The sequence below is a fragment of the Leiobunum rupestre genome, chromosome 2 (genome assembly GCF_980474605.1).
Source record: "Leiobunum rupestre chromosome 2, qqLeiRupe1.1.hap1, whole genome shotgun sequence".
Classification (NCBI taxonomy): domain Eukaryota; kingdom Metazoa; phylum Arthropoda; class Arachnida; order Opiliones; family Sclerosomatidae; genus Leiobunum; species Leiobunum rupestre.
The window spans coordinates 85,570,644-85,590,483 of record NC_143385.1 but is presented as its reverse complement, the minus strand read 5'-3'; the positions used below and the strand labels follow the sequence as shown (position 1 = coordinate 85,590,483).

General features: G+C 36.7%; 1 protein-coding gene across 3 annotated transcripts in view; it reads left to right on the top strand.

The window, feature by feature from the left end:
• Positions 1 to 19,840, top strand: part of LOC149960193 (receptor-type tyrosine-protein phosphatase eta-like) — a 154,354-nt gene that overhangs the window by 17,751 nt on the left and 116,763 nt on the right. Inside the window, exons 4-10 of one of the 3 annotated variants that reach the window (XM_090166571.1) lie at positions 4,460 to 4,750; positions 6,336 to 6,632; positions 11,507 to 11,812; positions 12,652 to 12,945; positions 13,325 to 13,639; positions 15,576 to 15,872; positions 18,239 to 18,553. In XM_090166571.1, the coding sequence (XP_090022697.1) occupies positions 4,460 to 4,750; positions 6,336 to 6,632; positions 11,507 to 11,812; positions 12,652 to 12,945; positions 13,325 to 13,639; positions 15,576 to 15,872; positions 18,239 to 18,553 (2,115 nt within the window). The remainder of the gene's footprint in view (positions 1 to 4,459; positions 4,751 to 6,335; positions 6,633 to 11,506; positions 11,813 to 12,651; positions 12,946 to 13,324; positions 13,640 to 15,575; positions 15,873 to 18,238; positions 18,554 to 19,840) is intronic. The other 2 variants (XM_090166572.1, XM_090166570.1) reach the window with 2 other exon arrangements.

Below are 19,840 nucleotides of genomic sequence, written 5' to 3'. Positions count from 1 at the left end.
CTCCCCCATATCACTCAATGGGACGCCCCTGACCAGTGCTTATGGCTTAAGCGCCACCAGTTTTGAAATCCTGGTGACGCCACTGTGTCCGAGCAGTACTTACTCAAAAGCAGGTACTGGCGAGAACCCAATTCCCAATGACTGAAAATTCGTCTGCAGATTGCTTTGCGTAGAATCTAGTCTCAGCTAACACTTGTCGCTATGAAAGTTATCCGATATCTGGTGGGGACGCGCATTGGGTATTCTTAGGCCGCGGTAAATATTTAATAGTTTTTTATTATTTAGCCTTAAACTAAATCGATTATATTTTATTTTGTTTTTCATGGCTAAGGGGGAAGAGACAGTGCGCACCTTGCAGTCTCAGGTGTATTCTCAGTTAAATCTCAGTTAAAATAATTCATTCTTGACTGACTGCGTATAATAAGCATTGTGAAATTAACAAGTATTATTATACAAATTAGATGGGTTAAGCCTGTGGTACAAAATGTGTACCGAACTTGTAGGAGTGAAGATAGTTTTATCGCGTAGTCTACACTCCTACAAGTTTTCTACAGCTGACTAAACTAGTCTATGTATATCTACTGCAACAAGCTTTGTGATATTAATAAATGCCAAAAATTCAGTATTATTTTCAAAACTAGACAGGTAATACCTCCACAAGGTTTTGAATTTTTAGTTATTGCCTTCACAAATCCCAACGAAGGTTTGGGAACAATTAGAACATCCCCTACAGGTTTTCAACAACTGGATAAACCTGTATCTTGTAAATAAGGCAAAGAAGTAAGCAACTATGAGGGGATTAAAATGTAAAAAAGTGAATAATAAAAACAAATAAAATTGGTTTGCGTCCAAATGGATTTTCATTTTACTTTATCACTATATTTAAGAGTCTACAAGTACAGGCCAACCATAAAACAAATTAACACATTATTAATGTGTGCAACCCATGCAAATGCCCCCCCCCCCCGGAAATTGCTTTTATTCATACCATAGTCCATCGGGCGGGGACGTCGTACCTTGGTCAAAATCCAAAAATATACATAATATCATTTAGTATTTTAGTAGCCTATGTCTACTTACTTTTCTTCAAATTATTTCAAAACATAACTTAGACAATGTGGGAGTTTTAAGTCTTTTTTCTAAAGTAGTATTAGATTAATTTCGTGATATACTTTTTCATATGTGTCGGGTACCCGGTTTTCTTCTAATATCAACACTATCATGTAAAAAAACGGTTTTATGTATAAGTTTTGCTATTTGTGCGATAATGTTTCCCGCTTCAATGAGGCGGCAAAATTATCGCACAAATAACCTCACCTTCGCGCAGCAATACAGGTTGCCAACCCATTTAAATCGGCTAGTTTTAATTAATTGGAGTCGTGAATAGGGTTTAGCGTCGGTACACCAGCGCCACCGCAACATCGCACTGTTCTCGTAATATTGTTAAATAAAACAGGCGCTCTCGAGTCCTGTCTCTCCATAGACAGTATATTCCTTAGGGATTTATACTGTCTATGGTCTCTCCTTTGCACCTTGGGAAATACCAAAATTCCGTGTTTTGCACGACCTTTATCTTGCCACCTACGATTTCTTCAGTTGGTTTCGCGCCACGGCTTTGCCCAGGTAGTTAAATAGTAAATATGTTTTGAATTATTGGACAGTGTTTATAGGCCTATTAATTTTATTTGGAATAAAAGTTTACGCAATCAGGTAAGATGTTAAAGAATAATCTAAGATCGTTTAAAAATTTATCACTGAGGCTTCTAACTTTCCATGATTCCTTTATTTAATAGACTTAATTTTTAAAATGTTGATATCTAAATGATCACTCAATTAGGTCTGATGTTGAAAATTTATATCTTACAAAGTTATCACTACTGAGCCTTCTAATTTTTTATGAATACACGTTATTTTTATTACACTAGGCTTAACAAAAAATATATCTGATTATCTTTAGATCAGATGTTTAAAATTTATTAAACATAAAACAGTTATGACTGAGGTTTCTAGCTTTCTACGACTACATGTTTTGTGATACGAAACTTAATAAAATATATTTTACACAAAAGTGAACTTAAATATTTAAACAAGAAGTGAAAGATTTTGTAAATTTAAAGTTAAAATCTTAGGTACTGTTAATAGGTTAGAGACTAGAGTACGGGAAAATTCATCATTCATAATTGTTGAGATAACGTAGGACTCGAGTTCGCGCTGAGATAGAATTTTAGACTAAGGCAAACAAGGGAGTATGTAATGTTTTTGAATTTTAAATATTTTACGTTTTTAGTTAGTGTCTGTAAGGGATTTGATTTTGCTTTACAGGATGGAAAGAGGTTTGGGCTAGCGGGAGAGGGATCGAATATAAATGAGGGGTTATCGGGCGGAGGAAAAGATTACTTACCAAGAGTCAGAAAAATTGAACTCTACAACCGGGAAATTTTAATTTAGCGAAAATATTATCGAATTTTCTACGGTTTTAACGCATTTGACCATAATTATCCACATCTGATTTGAGAAACAATAACAAAAAAAATTATATCTGGAGGCTTCTTGTCTTTGAAAAAAAAATAGGCTTTTTTCAACACCGGGGGAAGACTTGGAGTTTTAGCGGTTTGCCCCCCCCTGAAATAAAGACCTTCCTACGCCCCTGACATTATTGGTTGATGGATCAATGGTAAATATCCTTTATTTTCTATAAAAATTGACAATTTACGGTTATACTAGTTTTATTGTTTTTCCTTTGCTCAAGGTTTGTTTTAAAATATTAAAGAGTTCACTAAAATCCCCTAGAAATTAGGTATATCTGATATTTGTTCAAACCGTCCCTTTAAGCCTTCTTTATCTTCTGGCTATTGAATTATACTTGCAGACACATTATTAAAAAAATGTATTGAGTCTTTTTAGGATGTTTTTAACACTGTTTTATGTTATGTTGAATCTGTCTGAAGTTTCATGGAATGATACACTCCAATGTCTAACAAACCAGAGGAATACTAATAGATGTTTATCTGGTGACAATACAGGTCTTCCACTCCCTATAATAATATGTTACAAATTTATTTAAACCATTACACTATTAAGTAATGAAACATCCCTGGAAAATGTTGCGATGCTCTGAGCTACCAAATTTCCTAACTAGCTCTTCGTAAATGATAGGCCTAACTCTAAACATACTCTCAAATTCAATATCATGATAACGATTAACAATTAAACTATCATAATTCATTATACTCATTCGGAAATTTCGTGCGGTACTTAAAACATTTCCTATTACTTCCATTTCATCATCAGATGAGGATTCTGAGCTTGATATATCTGAATTTAATAAATTAAGTAACATGCCCATTACGGCCGCCATTTTTTAATTTTATTTTAAGTTAGACTATTCGTGATCTAGTCTCGAACTGTCCGGGAAATTTTGCTGACGTCAGAGCTCAGTCCTGAACAGTTCTTTGAGCAGTCCAGGATTGGCGAATAGTTTTCACCTATCGTATTTGCTGCGTCACACGTGACCTAGGCTAGAGCGCTAGAGCGGAGGAGCAGACGAATGTTGATCAACGGTTACCACCAGACTTGGAAATAGTCATATTTTTTACGACCCCCCTTAAGTTTATTTTTATTGAGAGCCACTGGCCCAAGCGGGGGGGGGGAATTAGGGGGAAAATTTAAAATTAGGTAGGGAAAATAGGAAAATAAAAAATGGTTACGTTACTTACATAACATTCATTAACTTTAAAACAAGCAAGTATATTATAATATCACACATAATCATTTGTAACGCTAGATCCCGCTCTCGTAAAGGGTAGGAAAACAGAGTTTCAAAAACGGCGTACAAATCAATATGTTCCAGAAATTTCCGTAAAATGTTTAATAAATATTTTTTAATTAAATTGAGAGCCCCGGTGGCCCGCAACCCCCGTTCGAATGATTTATTTTAAGAGCCCACTGATTTTATTAAGAGCCATTGGCCCCAAGACTCCCGCTAATTCCAAGTCTGGTCTGTAGTTATAAAATGAAAACCGTTATATTTCGGTCAGGCCTGCGAACGCGTTCGCATTTTCGGGGCAAAGGGTAATCACTGCCTACCCAGTTTCTTAGAATCAGGTAAAAGGTTTTTCCAAAAGCGCACTCTTTTTGTCATTGGGTGTAGTATAATTTTTAATCGGCCGGGATTCGAACCCGAGCCCTCTTGCTCGACAGGTGAGCGTTCTACCGCAGAACCACGGATACAGTTACGCTTCACTGAAAATTAAAAACTCTTCCGAGGAGAGGTATATTTTCGCTTGCCAACTTGTTTTAATCCATGTATGAACCGTTTAGGTACAATTTGATAAAGGTTCATGGGAGTATAAAGGACAAAGGGAACTCCGCATCGTTATGATCCGGCGTTTTAGTTTTTATCGTTTCCAACAAAAATTGCTCAAATAAGTAATGACCACTTGCGCATGTTTCATTTCAGAGTCATCGGCTCCGAGAGACTTCAAGCTGTCTTCTCGTACATCGACTTCAATAAATCTAGCGTGGCAGGAACCTGAAGACACGGATGGGCCTATTTCCGGATACACCTTGAAATGGACAGAGCCGGATTCTACACCGCGTGAAAAAACAACTGAAAACTTAGCCTACAACGTCACATTTCTTGAAGAATTTACAAATTACACATTTTCTTTGTCCGCTTTCCGTGTGTTTCGCTTTGATAAACGTTGTTCCGGAAAGGAGGCCCAGTTATTAACAAGGACATTAGCTGGACGTAAGTGTAATATTTTATCTTAATCCCTTGATATATGTTACATGGTAACAAATTCGGCAACACTTCCTTTCCAAGTGAAAATTTAAAAAGGATACACTGATATCTAATTGGCCAATTGAGATATCAATAGATGAAATTGTCAAATCCCAATAATGTCACATAAAAATTCGTTTGTTATTTCAGTCCTGAATAACACGCGGGGGACGTATAATGTTTGAAAGGAATTTTGTGGTAATTTTAAAGTACTATTTTAAAATGTTTAGCTAAAGGTTTAGCCTTTTTTCATTGAGTTTATAATATATTAAGTTTTTAATATATTATACATTTTTGGAAATAAATAAATATATTAATCTTTAATAACTAAAATTCTTAAGATCGGTTTGGCTTCCGTAATTATAATTATTACCGTGTTACGTAATGTTTTAATAATTTTAAATTAGGGCAAAAGAATACCTATTAATTTGCAAACATGGTAATTTGTGTAGTACCATACTGCTACGAAACAGATAGAGATAGCAGTGTTATTAAAATATTAAACTTAACATTTTAAAAACTATTTTTATAGATTTGGAAACGAGTATTTTCCATTTTTTAGCTGAAATTTTGTAAAGTACGAATAACATTTTTTTAGTAGTATAAAGTAATGGCACTCCGTAGCTTTGTCCATGGTGGCGATTTTTTATCTATAGGACAGGGTTAGTACACGACCTGGAATACCTGGAAAACCTGGAAAAGTCAGGGAATTTGAAAATGTTTCTAAAAGGTCAGGGAAAAGTCAGGGAATTTGAAAATGATTCCCAATGGTCAGGGAATAGTCAGGGAAATTTAAAATGGTCCGAAATAGTAAGGGAATTTTAAAATGACCCCAAAAATAAATCCGGAAAATAAATTTTGGAAAAATGTCTTAAAAATACATAATTAACATTTTTCAAGATTTTACCTCAAAACATAAATTTATTCTACACAAATGGTCAGGGAACTTGGCTGGGAGGGTCAACTCATGTTTTTGCCCCCTCCATCTTGTTGGTCAGTTCAAATTTTCAAAGGGCTCAAATTCTCATTTTAAAAGCTTATAGAGCTTATGGAACCTCAACTGTGTTTAAATTTTAGTTTTTTCCCGCCAATTTTTGATTAAACAGACCACTTACGTCCCACGGGACTTGTAATGCTATCGCATGCTGGCAGAGATAAATTATTATCGTCGGAACGCGGGTAGTTTAAAATATCGAGTGTTGTGACATCTGTTGGCAGTTTCTATAAGCTTTGAAAGCGCTCCAAAAATTGATATTCAGTTGAAACATGAAATATTTTACGAATTATTGGGAATAAGAGCATTAATTTTTTATGTTCTTATTAAATTCATATTTAGTGAAAATATCAAATATTTTACGAATTGTTATGAATAATTATTTATAAAAGGCAGCTTAAAAGTTAAAATAATGGCGCCACAAAAATGAATTCTTTGTTGTAAGGTGGCAAATATTTTTAGTGTTTCTTTACGAGTTCCGTCGGATATAAATGGTCTCAGAAATATTTTAATTTAAATAAATTATATTTGATTAATTTTGGGCAATGTTAATTTCAGAGTCCAGCACTCCTCAAAACTTGAAGGTCAATGTAAGAAGCTCAACGAGCGTTCATTTATCTTGGATAAGGCCTGAGAAACCAGGAGGGAATTTAGACGGATACACGATATCGTGGACATCCTCCTCCGGAAGTGGCACACGCAATGAGACCGGAGAAAAGTTAGAGAGCGAAATATCGAATCTGCAGCCGTACACGGAATATTTGTTCGCTGTGTACGCTTTCAACGTGGACGATGGTCAACTGATCAAAGGCAGAGAAGAGAGTGCAGGCAAAAAGGTCAAAACATATTCCGCTCGTAAGTACCGTAATTTTTAAATCTTTGTATTTTGGCCACAAGGAATCAGCTAGAATAAAACCCAAGACACCACCTGCACCTTAGGCCCAAGTCAGACTTTTATTGCCTTGAATTAAAATGACTTGGTTATATTGCGTAGGAGGGTGGTGACAAGTTAACTGCTCCCTACTCTAACTATTATCGTTAACCGCAACCAGTTTTATGAAAACGGAAAACCCCTTTAACCAGTGGGGAGAGAACTTGTAAACTCAACGCGGAAGGAGTCGTTCCTAGTTATCAACCAGCGCCCACAAGCTGCCATCGAACCCGACTTCTCTTGCCACGAGGAATTTCTATTAAGCGGAATGGTTACCAATGAGACCCGCTGTTTATAATCTTCATCGAAGGCGATAATTCATGTATACAAAGTAGACGAGCTCCTACGAATTTTTATGTATATACCAAAACCCCAAAGATTCTTCGAGAATTTTAAATTTACTTCCTTTAAGTTTAGTTTTTATAAATTCACTACGACTTAAACAATAAGCATTGTACAGGTAATTTTGTACGTAAAACCAATTATAGCTCAAAAGATCGCATTCCGCTGCTAGCTCAAAAGATCGCATTCCGCTGCTAGCTCAAAAGATCGCATTCCGCTGCTAGCTCAAAAGATCGCATTCCACTGCTAGATCAAAAGATCGCATTCCGCTGCTAGCTCCAAAGATCGCATTCCGCTGCTAGCTCCAAAGATCGCATTCCGCTGCTAGCTCAAAAGATCGCATTCCGCTGCTAGCTCCAAAGATCGAATTCCGCTGCTAGCTCCAAAGATCGAATTCCGCTGCTAGCTCCAAAGATCGAATTCCGCTGCTAGCTCCAAAGATCGAATTCCGCTGCTAGCTCCAAAGATCGAATTCCGCTGCTAGCTCCAAAGATCGAATTCCGCTGCTAGCTCCAAAGATCGCATTCCGCTGCTAGCTCAAAAGATCGCATTCCGCTGCTAGCTCAAAAGATCACATTCCGCTGCTAGCTCAAAAGATCGCATTCCGCTGCTTTACATTCCTTTCTGATGGAATTTCAAACGAAGCTTTATACCCAGTTTTTAGTAATCCGCAGAGTTACATTTTTAAACTGAAATTAAGCACGTATTTCTTTATATTTACGGAGAATGGGTATAAGAAAAGAACTTAACTCTCGTCAAATATATTACAATTTAAAGAATATTCCCTAAGGCCGCGCGAGAAATTTACGAGAATAATTTCCCGTCACCGTTATATCGACAATTTAGTTGATTCGGGATTGCCAGAACTTTAATGTTGTGGGCGAGTGATTAGAAAATAAAATGGCAACCAGAATTATGCAAAATTATAAATGTTTATTTTTATTCAGAACAGTCTATGTAACGTTCTAGATTTAACTTTCATCAATAACCCAACAATATATATCCCTCCTACGTAATTGTACAGAACTGGTACTCAAGTGTCCAAGACTAGATTTGTCTTAGTTCATCGTGATTGAAAAATAAACCAAAACACACTTACACTTACACTTAAGTAAATATCATAAATTATACTGAGTAATTTTAACTAAATTCAAACTACCTTACTATAAACTCTTGTCTTAATTAACAGCTGATAGCTGTTCGCTACTAATTACTTCCAATCTACTTAATTAGCCTCACAGGTTGAGTTGATAATTTCAAGGGTATAATTAGGTTATTCCAATTACAAAAATAAAAACAATCAATTTTATCTTACAGCTGACTTGAGTTAGTTCACAATTACTTTAACACTTTCAGTCTTAAACACGCACTGTTCATACACTGAAGTCCATTCACTCACGTTCCAAACGCGAAACACAATTTAACTCTTTCATTGACCGAAGACCGAACATACTAATTAAAACCGCAAAGTTACCTCATAACTTTTGACCGACACCAGGACCCCGTCCTGTAGTAGGTCGTCTGTCAGCCAAGAACTAAGAAAGACTAAATCTAACGGCTTTATATACGTTTATTTGGAGTTTTTAGACCCGTCAAGATTTGACTAAAGTTCGAAAAATTGAAGAGATTATATTTTTTACCCGGTTTGATTGATAGTTCTCCACACGGTGGCGCTATATTATTACTTTTATATAGTTTCCCTGGGAGTTTTGAATAATTATCCTATTTCTAAGCGTTATTAAAAGGTAAAAAACCCGCCTTATCATAATGGTTTCTTTACTTTTTATTTTCCTAAAGGAAGTCAATGGCTCGGCGGTAAACTATCTGCATGGTAACGATGCGACCCGAGTTCAATTCCTGAACACGATCAAATAAATTAAAATACTCAGATATTTAATTAAATGTAATATTAATATAACTTAATTAAGATTAATATTTAATTAAATATAAGATTAATATAATTTATAAATATTTAATTAAATATAAGATTAATATAATTTATAAATATTTAATTAAATATAAGATTAATATAATTTATAAATATTTAATTAAATATAAGATTAATATAATTTATAAATATTTCATTAAATATAAGATTAATATAATTTATAAATATTTAATTAAATATAAGATTAATATAATTTATAAATATTTAATTAAATATAAGATTAATATAATTTATAAATATTTCATTAAATATAAGATTAATATAATTTATAAATATTTCATTAAATATAAGATTAATATAATTTATAAATATTTAAAATGATGTAGAATAAATTATAGTACCTAACGTTATAACTTTGTAAATTATATTCGCCAAAGCTGTTTTTTAGAAAAACACCGTAACTTAACAAGCGTTGGTGGCTGAGTGGTTAGAGTAAGTCTCTTGCACGAGGCAGACCCTGGTTCGATTCCCGGCCGGCGCCAATAAATCGCAATTTGATACCGTGAGCAATTGGTGGAAACCCTGCCATTGGACGTTGAGAGGTTGCATAACACTCAGCGCTCGGTCCTTCCCCAAGAAAACGCCCGTACAAACACAACATACTCAACCTGCGCAACCGTCAAAACACAACAAACTCATCACTCACAACCGTCATAACACGAACTCAACATTCACTACCTACGCATAAACATTACAAAAACGTAATACACCAAACCGTCACGACGGTGAGCGAAAAAACATCATTCAAACCAAACCGCAAATGAATGCGTCAACGCTCAACGTCATACGGTGTTTTTGCCAACCTTTCGAGAAACTGCGTAAGCAATGATTAACCTTTGCACGGAAAATGCAGGACAGACAGACAGACCCACAGACAGACACGGTGATTGTAATACCCCTCCAGGGTACAAAGTCCCCTCGGAGAGGTAAAAATAAGTACTTACATTTATAACCACACTATATATGATAACTGTGAATAAATATTCCGGGATATTTACTACGACGACCACGTGTATTATTTTTGAAAACTGCCCCTAAAAAATATGCCCCCAAAATGACATAGGTCCGCGATCGCGCGTTTTTCCCAATAGGGGGCAATAGTGGTCAGGTGTTAGCGCTATTGGACGGGTTTTTCGCATAGAGTCATGTCCTGGATTTATCATTATATGGCCCATGGCGTCTGCAACCGACAAACATATTTTAATTGAAGTAAACTAAAAACATCCACGACATCATGTTGTATACCAATTCTTAAAGGAAAAGTCCAGGTTGGGTAAAACTTGGGTTTATTTGAAAGATCATGTTTAAATATACTAAAAAATATCAGTCGTAAAATTGTATCTTTTTTTTATTGACGAGAAATTAATTTTTAAACGAGCGAAATTTACCACCAAGCGAGCTGCCATTTTCTTTCGCCTTCCCTCCGCAGACCGCACGCGGAGCAAGCGCGCGCGCGGGGAACAGAGCGCTGTTAAAGCCTGTTATAGCACGAACAGCGCGTGATTAAAGTCCTAAATCGTCACCCCGAAACAAAAAATGGCTCGTTTAAAAATTAATTTATCGTCATTAAAAAAAGATACAATTTTACGACTGATATTTTTGAGTTTATTTAAACATGATCTTTCAAATAGACCCAAGTTTTACCAAACCTGGACTTTTCCTTTAAGCAAAAAACAATTCTTACGTACTCTGTAATTAAAATTATACTTCTATTAGGAATTATAAAATAGTTATAAATTTTTCATAACACGTCTTTTTTTAGTATTCGGTTAAGAAAAATGGTAAACAAAAAAATGTTTTTAAAACAGTGACCTGGCCGTCGAATTTACAGATTTAAACCGTTGAACTAACGAATTAGTACTTGTTATATATAAATCTTATGTTGGTCCCCGTGGATATCAATAATAAAGAATTCATGCCATCCGATGGTACTGTTAGATGATATTATTGTCGAGATTAACTACCACACGGTTCCCTAGACTTGAACATTATTAGAAGCCACTCTATACCTCGCTCTAGCATGACCAGTTCTAGGCCCTAGGTTTAAGCTTACATAGCCTATTGGTTAATCTTACAATGCATGTATTAAACAATAATTTAAAATTGAAACAAGCTATTCAACGGTAATAGCCAATTTTTAATTAATCTATTTTATGTTTTAAATTTTTATTTATTTGTTGTATTACCGTAGAAATAAAATTCTATTTTCACTATTAATTTAATGGTAAAAAATATTAAAAGTGGTTTAATCGTTAATTTAAGTATCGACTTTCCGTTAAATATAAAACTATAGTTTCATCGTTAATTTTACGACGATATCGACTAGGCTAATACCCAAGGCACCACCTTAGGCCCAAACGTGCATATAACTGTAAATTGTACAGTGATATTACAGTTCAATTACGGTAGTTTATGATAGTGCAGAGCACTCTGACAACATTGCACATTGCTGTTTCAAGTTCATCTTGGTAGTTCGTTAGATGAAACCGTGGGGTTTTCTCATTTCAGCGCCTGAAGCAGTGACGGGTGCCAAATTGCTCAGCAGGACGTCAACGTCATTGACCTTTGCGTGGGACGAACCCTCGAAGCCAAATGGACCTCTGCATGGATACTGCGTTTCTATTTCAAAAGATGGCCAAAGCGAAAACTGCGCTCTTACCAAAGATACACGTTCATATACTTTCAGCGGTTTGAATATGTACACGAAATATTCGATAATAATCTTGGCCTTCAATAAAGATGAATCGCCTTCTAATCTGGGGAAAGACTTACGTGGCCAGCCGACCAAAGTCGACGCAACGACGAAAGCCGATAGTAAGTTGACGAACAATCTTCGAATAGCTTCAAAGCGATAGTTTGTATTGAAGGTTTGTAAATTGCCACGTTCGGTGACCTCGATTGTTGCAGAAAAATTCGTAATAAAAATTTCGGAATTATAAGGTAGTTTCCCAGTTAGCAACGCATGATGCAGTGTAGTTAGTGTAGGGAGCTGTTGGCTCGAACGCGTGGCATGCAGGGCTTGCCACCACCCCCCTACGCATTGTAACCGGGCCACCTGAATTAATGGCTTCAAAAGTCGCATGATGACTTAGGCCTAAGGTGGTGCCTTGGGTATTAGCCTAGCTGATTATTATTATTATTATTTATTATTATTAAAATAAAATTTCAACGCGATCGGATAATAAATATTATACAATACACGTTTAAATAACAGCCTCACAATTTTATACCCAGAGATTTACCACTCAATAAAATATTTTTGATTGCTCAAGTCAAATCAAGGCAAATTTATAGGGGCTTTGAATGATACTATTTAAATTTGTAAACTTTTGCGACCTTTGTTGTTGCAGACTAATTCGAAATATATATTTCTGTAATCAGCAATTTCCAAGCTGGTAAAGCTAGATGTAGTCTGACACCATCAACAGTTAGCTCAAAAGTTATACATGTATAATGCAAATAATTTTTATCAATTCAAAAATTAAATAAACACGTATAAGTGGGAATAAGGAGAATATGAAATAACCATTTCAAGGAGAGAATAAGTAAATTTATTACAATGATAGTGTTACCGTCTCCTTAAACATTTAACAACCTTGTTAACAAGACATTACGAATAAAATTACTAATGGAAATACTCGGAAATTTTACAGTTCCAAGTGATCCGAAGGACTTTGTAGTCAAAGTGACCAGCTATAGCACAGTTTTCTTGTCTTGGAAGGAACCGGACCAGAAGAATGGATCCCTGTACGGATTCTCCATTTCATGGAAGAAAGGCGGCACTTTAATTACGAACGAGGACATAGCAGGCACTAGAAACAGCTACAGTTTTTCAAACTTGGAGCCCTACACGACTTATGACTTCTTCATTCGGGCCTTCAACGAAGAGGAAGGCAACAGATTAAACGGAAACGAATTGAAGAAGACTTATAGGACATTTGCTTCCGGTAACTACTCCTTTGTAGGCTTTGACCACGTTAGATAAGAATTGATGGGTATTTTAATCCGTGTATCAATTGTTTACAAAGTTAAAATCTGGAAATATTGATACATCGGTATGGATTTTTCATAACTTTTCACGTGAGTCTTTGTTTTGACGATATCTTTTTAATGAAATTTCTCATTTAAATTATTATCTGTAATGGACTTATTGTATATTAAAGAAATTCCATTTATGGTTTAATCCAAAAATATGCTAAAGAATAAAATGAAAAACTAATTCCAATGTTGAACAAACACCACCAAATACAAAAACTGTTTTAAACTTTCGTACAAAACTAACGATCATATTTAGTTTCTATATAAATTACTTGTATTTCATTTCAGCACCTGAAGTAGTTCAAAGTGTGGAATTCGATTGTCCTCAAGCCGAATCGTTGACTGTGAAATGGAAGACACCCATTAAGCTTCATGGGCCTTTGGACGGTTACCTCATCTCCTTCAAAGACGAGAGTCAAGGACCGGAAGAGACCATTGAGGTGAAAGATAACCGCACTACGAGCCACACGTTCAGTGGCTTGACGCCGCATACGAAATATTTTGTGCGAATAAGGGCATATAATTTGGATGACTCAACGCCTACGAGAGAAAAGAAACTTCAAGGACCACTAGTCGAAGTGAGCACCAGCAGTCTGCAATCAGGTTAGAACGTAGAGTAAAATGGTAACATTTTAAAAGTCCATACTTCTGTCCGTAAAATCCTCCCCTTGCACATAGCATGCTTCTAGAACGATATAAACTACGCTAACGATATAATGATTTTCTAAATAAAATCCATTCGGTGATTCCCTAGGAAATATAAATACATAAAAGCGGGACGTGCAAGCAATTGTATATCTATGGTTCTTGGAAGGGCTGATTTTTTGCGTTGAGGCGAAAAAATGTGTAAGCCTTGGTTTCCACTAGCGCGCGTAAGGACGCGTTTCTCAAATTTGGGACGTGCAAACATTTTCACGCGCGTAGAGAAAAGGGAATGATGACCAGCGCTAGTGAAAACCATGGATTAATTAACTAATTAATTAATCCATGTGAAAACCAAGCACAGGCCTAACGGGAATCTTTTGTATCGACGCGAAAAACTTCTGTTAGACCGGCTAAAGTGTAGTTCAGTGTCTCCCAAACTGTGCAAAGGGCGTCGAAAATGGTTCGTTCTCAATTAAGCGTTAGGTTTGTTTTTCAAATTTTTTTTTACAAATAATATAGGCCGTAATCGTTTCATCTTTGAACTATTAAATCTTAGTTTTAAATTTGGTTTTTGTTGACAGAATTCCCGATAATTAATTTTAGACAAAACTAAACGACATAAAGATTACCCTGACTGTCAAATGATTCATAAAAGTTATCTTTAAAATACACATACTTTGCTAAAGGTGTCTTTTCGTTAGAGTACTGTTATTGGTGCCAAAATAGTTGTTCATATCTGATGCACCAATTAATTGGTCACCCTACGTTGTTCTCACATTTCGACCAAACAATGCGTTTATAAATGTTTGTACTTCGCAATAGCACGGCAATTGTTTAAACGATTTGGGTTCTTACAATGGGATTATTCGTTACCTGTTTGAAATTTTGAAATTAGGTTTAGCCTGTCAAAATTATTTGTGAGCTATTCGATATCGATAATAGCAATATTAGATAGTAAGCTGACGAGTTTCTAAGTTCTCGCGTCAGTGGCGATACAGAATGCTGAGAATAGCTTAAAGACCCAGAACAGAGTGAATTTCCACCCCTCTTATCGTGTCCTTAATTTTTTTACGAGTGACAACTGATTGACATCTCTGACAACTTGATTCTCAGCTCTTACAGCTTGAGTGACCACGTGGATAATTCTCGGTCAAGCTGTCCACGCCGAGGGGTCGGACATTTGTACAAAATCCCGTACACTTCAGAAGAAATCTCCGACGAAATCGCGAAATCCCTGACGAAATCGCGAAATCTCCGACGAAATCTCGAAATCTTTGACGAAATCGCGAAATCTGATGAAATCGCAAAATCTCTGATGAAATCGCGAAATCTTCGATGAAATCGCGAAATCTGATGAAATCGCAAAATCTCTGATGAAATCGCGAAATCTCCGACGAAATCGCGAAATCTTTGACGAAATCGTGAAATCTGATGAAATCGCAAAATCTCTGATGAAATCGCGAAATCTTTGACGAAATCGCGAAATCTGATGAAATCGCGAAATCTCTGATGAAATCGCGAAATCTCCGACGAAATCGCTAAATCTTTGACGAAATAGCGAAATCACAGAGATTTCGAAATCCCGTACGCTTTTTTTGGGAATGTCCGACCCCTCGGTCCACGCTGTCACTCAATTTAGCGGGGGTCAAAATTCGCGCGCGAGGAAATGGAATCTCTGTTCCCAGCCTTTAATTTCTTTCTTTGAATTTTTAATAGTTTTATATCTCAAACATATTGTACATCCAAAAATCGGGTACTAAAAAGTGTACAAGCGTTTTTTGGTCACACTGCTAATTAGTTGGACATGTTTGATGGCCAAACTAATTGGACTTTAAGAGTTGTGTAGTCTGAAAGACCCTTAAGACAACTAATTTGAACGTTTTTCTTATTTCAGTTGTAAATAAATGTCAAAATGTAAAAGCAACTGAAATAACGGCAAGCAGCATTTCAATAAATTGGGAAGAGCCGACAAATGGCCCATTCAGTGGATTCGTCGTCGAATGGAGGTGCCAGAATGGGCTCAGTTGCCAAAAGCTAGAACAGGAGTTGAGCGCGAGTGACTGTTCATTCAATATCTCCAATCTTGTTCCTTACACCGAATACTCGGTCACGGTCAAAGCATTCTTAGGCGACAACTACTGCAAACTCTATTCCGACGCTGATCCTCTAACGCTGCAAACGGACGCTTCTGGTGAGATTACTTGACATAGATGTCCTTGTCCCACGAAGATTAACTGCTTTTGTTATCGCAATAAATACCAGAAACGGTTACGTTTTAATGCCTTTCAAAAACCAAAAACTCAATGCACCACTTTAATAGTTTTTAAAGCAGTTCGTGTTGTTTGCAGGGTTGCTACAATTTTGCCAAGGGTGAAAAAACCGGGTGGCAAAATTCAATAAAAAATAAATAATAAAAGCTGCGTCGAATTCGGAAGCTACCGGGGAGTCACGTTCCACGTCGTTTTTGACTCAGCGGATAGCAATCGCGATACGGCGGGGTAATGCCGCGTCGGTGTTGAACACTTTTCCGCCCGGCACCTCGCTCGCGGAATATCTTTATTGCCTGTAAAGACATTTTTCTTTTGTCCTTCTGTGTATTTTTAAACACTTTTGAGTTATTTCTTCATTTAAGATTAAATAAATATATAACTACTATTAAAAAAAGCAGTATATTCTTCTATTCTATTCACTCTTCTCCCGGCCTTTTTTCATCTCTCATATTTGCAATGACCAAATTAGTCACTTAATAGATATATCAATGATTAATTTAGCATGAAAAGAGTTTTTTCCACTTTTTTTCCGGTTTTTACCAACCCTGGTTGTTTGTGTGCAAGCTTTTCAAACTAGGGTAGGCATTAGGCACTGTAGACGTAACGTCAAAAAGCAAAGGCAACATTTAACCAAGCAACATTTAAATTTAAAGGGAATATAAATGTGGATAAGCCTTGGTTATATTAGTGACTCTCTCTATAGCCAAGATAGCAATGTTGGAATCTATTGACGCTAAGTGAAAATGCTATTACTCTGCGTCGACCGAAATCCGAAAACCAAAAATTGACGTTCGACGTCGTGTTCAAATGTCGTTATTTTCGCGTAAATGAAAACCAAGCTTAATATACCAAAAAAAGTGTATACAGAAAAAAAGAAACGGCGGCGCGCCGTTCTTTGTATCGGCGGCGGCGCGATTGGCGCGTTCAAAATTATCGGTGGCGGCGGCGTTTAGCGGCGGCGCAAGCCTCTACCCGGAAGCATGCCTTTTAAGGGCCCATCGGCTTGCCCTTCACCTGCACCCCCTTCCTTGAAAATTTCTGTTAGAAGGGCCCGCAATGATATAATTTGGCCCGAGGCCCGAACTGTCTCTGCAAGGTCCTGTGCAATGGCAAAGGCTAAGATCAGCTAATGAAGAATACATTTTAAATCTATCCACTTTTGGATATAGTAATAGTAAGTCACCAAAACCAGGATAATGTTCAAACCAGGGATGAATTTCCAATTAAAAGTTCTAAGTTCGAATAAATATTAAGGAATTGAACATTTTGGAAACTTCGTTGATAAATAGTATGTTGAACCCGAGGTTGAACCAATCAACACTACAGAATATTAAAAAAATCAACGGAATCATATCAGGTTAAAAAAAGTCACACGAAAGAAGACAGGTCGAAAAGTTTACCTAACAAGTTTTACCACTCCATTAGCGACTGTTACCGCGTCTTTGCTTAGAGCTAGAAAATTCCGAAACGATTTATCCATGAATTTTATGTTACCAGAAGTAACATAATTACCAAAAGTGTGTCAATCGGACCTATTTCGTAATGAATTTTACGAGTGAAATACAAATTGGGAGGGGAGAAGGGAAAGTATGCCTTGGCGAGGGAAGGAAGTTAAAACCAACAAATAACGCCTCCTAGTGAGCAACGGAGGAACTAAGTAGCACTGGTCAAAGATAGTGAATTTTTAGATTTTTCGTCGTTCTGTGGAGATGCTATCGCCATCTACCTTCGATATAATACCATAGACTAAAAAAAGATCCAGAAAGGCGACAAAAAATAGTCTTTTATGTGGTCGATCTCGAGTCGAGCATTCATTAAACCTTTAGCATACGAAAGTACAGGGATTTTCACACTTTTGGTAATTATGTCACTTTTTCTACTACCTTTATTATCGTACAACAAACTGACAGCTTTCAGAATAAACATAATTTCTATCCATCTATAGATCATATAAACTTGAAATTGTACACAGCCCATTCTTTCTTTGATTAAAATATCTATACTCTGGATAAATCTAACAGTTGCATTTGATACCAATAGATCAAGGGCGAAAAGATATAGGGCTATATGATATCGAATATTGGGTTTCTAGCATAGAGATCGGCGGAACGAATAAATTAACCGTCAAAATTTCGATTAATCATAAAAATTTTGGTTAACGAATAAACAACGATTTAACATGCAAAAATAATGGGGTTTTTTTCTGATATTTTTTAGATAATTGTCGGTTATGAATAAAAATAAATAATTGGATAATTTCTTATTCAAACGCCCATCTCTATTCTAGCGCCATCCAGTCCGGATTTTGCAAGCAGAGATGTAAAGTTCGATAAATCGAATGCTAGAATGGAGATCTCCTGGCGGCCACCGAACGAACGAAACGGCCCCATCGACGGCTATTACGTGAGGTACCAGCGACGCCAGAGATACCCCGGAGACGAAGCGCAAGAAGGAACCATCCTAGAGAGCGGAACTGGCGTCCAATTCCCAGCACAGTTCTGGAGAGAGTTCGTCATCGAAGTGTTCGCCTTCAACGACAACCGATACGGCGATCGAATCAACGGATCCGTTTCTACGCAAGAGTTCGAAACACCCATCGGAAGTCAGTTTATTTTATTTAAATAATACGGTAATTAATGTTTCAAATGAAGTAAATATTGGAAATCTAACTTAAAGGGTTGGAACTATGTGGTTTTAATGAATTTTGTAGTGATTTCCCTTCACTCTGTGATGCAACGATATAACGGCCTATTTTTCTAATATCGGTATCGGCATACTATCATAAGGTCCCTATAAGTAAAGGGGCCCATGGTAACAACATTGTCCTTGCGAGAAGAAAATGAACGTTCGACGATAGGGCAGTAGCGACATCTTTTTAAAAATTTCTACATCTAAAATATTCTCTTACTTGGTAGAGCAGCCACGCTCGGGTTGAAAAATGCCACACAAAAGCGTCTAAATCTCAAATTTGAAAAATAAATACCTTCAGGAACACAACGCTTATATCTTATAGCCAGTTTTATGTTCTGATGAATCATTTTGCAAAGATAAATTTGCGAATAAGCCTTGGCTACGGTGCTAAGGGCTTGCGGCGGGGGTTTTTCCCGCGTGGCTCTAAGTTTAAAAACGTTCGCGCATGGCTTGTGCCCAATCATATAACGGGTATTTGATCGTCAAAAATTTGGCCTGGGCCTTTGCTTATGTATCAAGTAAAATGAAAATAAACATATTCGGATATGTTCTTGCAAACCTTTTTTTTTCATGAAAAATTAGAATAAAATGGTATGACAGTGTACTGAACCGTCATATACACTACTGTTATGATAGATAACTTTGTTAATATCGGCCGATATTACCTTTGCTGGCGTGTTTACGCAGTCTCTACCGAATGACAAGTGTATTTTACAGTTTAAAGCAAGTGTCGGCTCTAGGTGAAGTAGCTCTTTTGTCAATAGATGTCGCTAGCGTTGAAATCAAAACTAGATGCTGAAGCTACATTTTGACCCAAAAGGCGGGACATAAAAGTATGCTTCGCGTTGATTGGCTCGTTTGTAAATTTGTAATTAATAGATGGCTCCACGCTCTCCACGAAAGTCATTATTTTCAAAGATTCATGGCCATCTCTAATAACAGGGGCGTTTTAATAATACAGGTGGCAATGATAGAGCCGACAGTTGCTTTAAGGCTAATATAAATTGGGTCTTGACCCAAATTGTTGGCCCTAAATGGGTCGGTGTGCAATAACTGGTGGCTTTACCGGGGAGTCGGGGTCCGGCTCTTGTAACCCATAAGGGCGGTGGCGCACTGGGAGATGTTAGCTTCGATCAAATGGTCCTATCTACACCTCCGACTTCGGTCAGGTTTGGGCTGGATACTGAGCTTCGGCTCA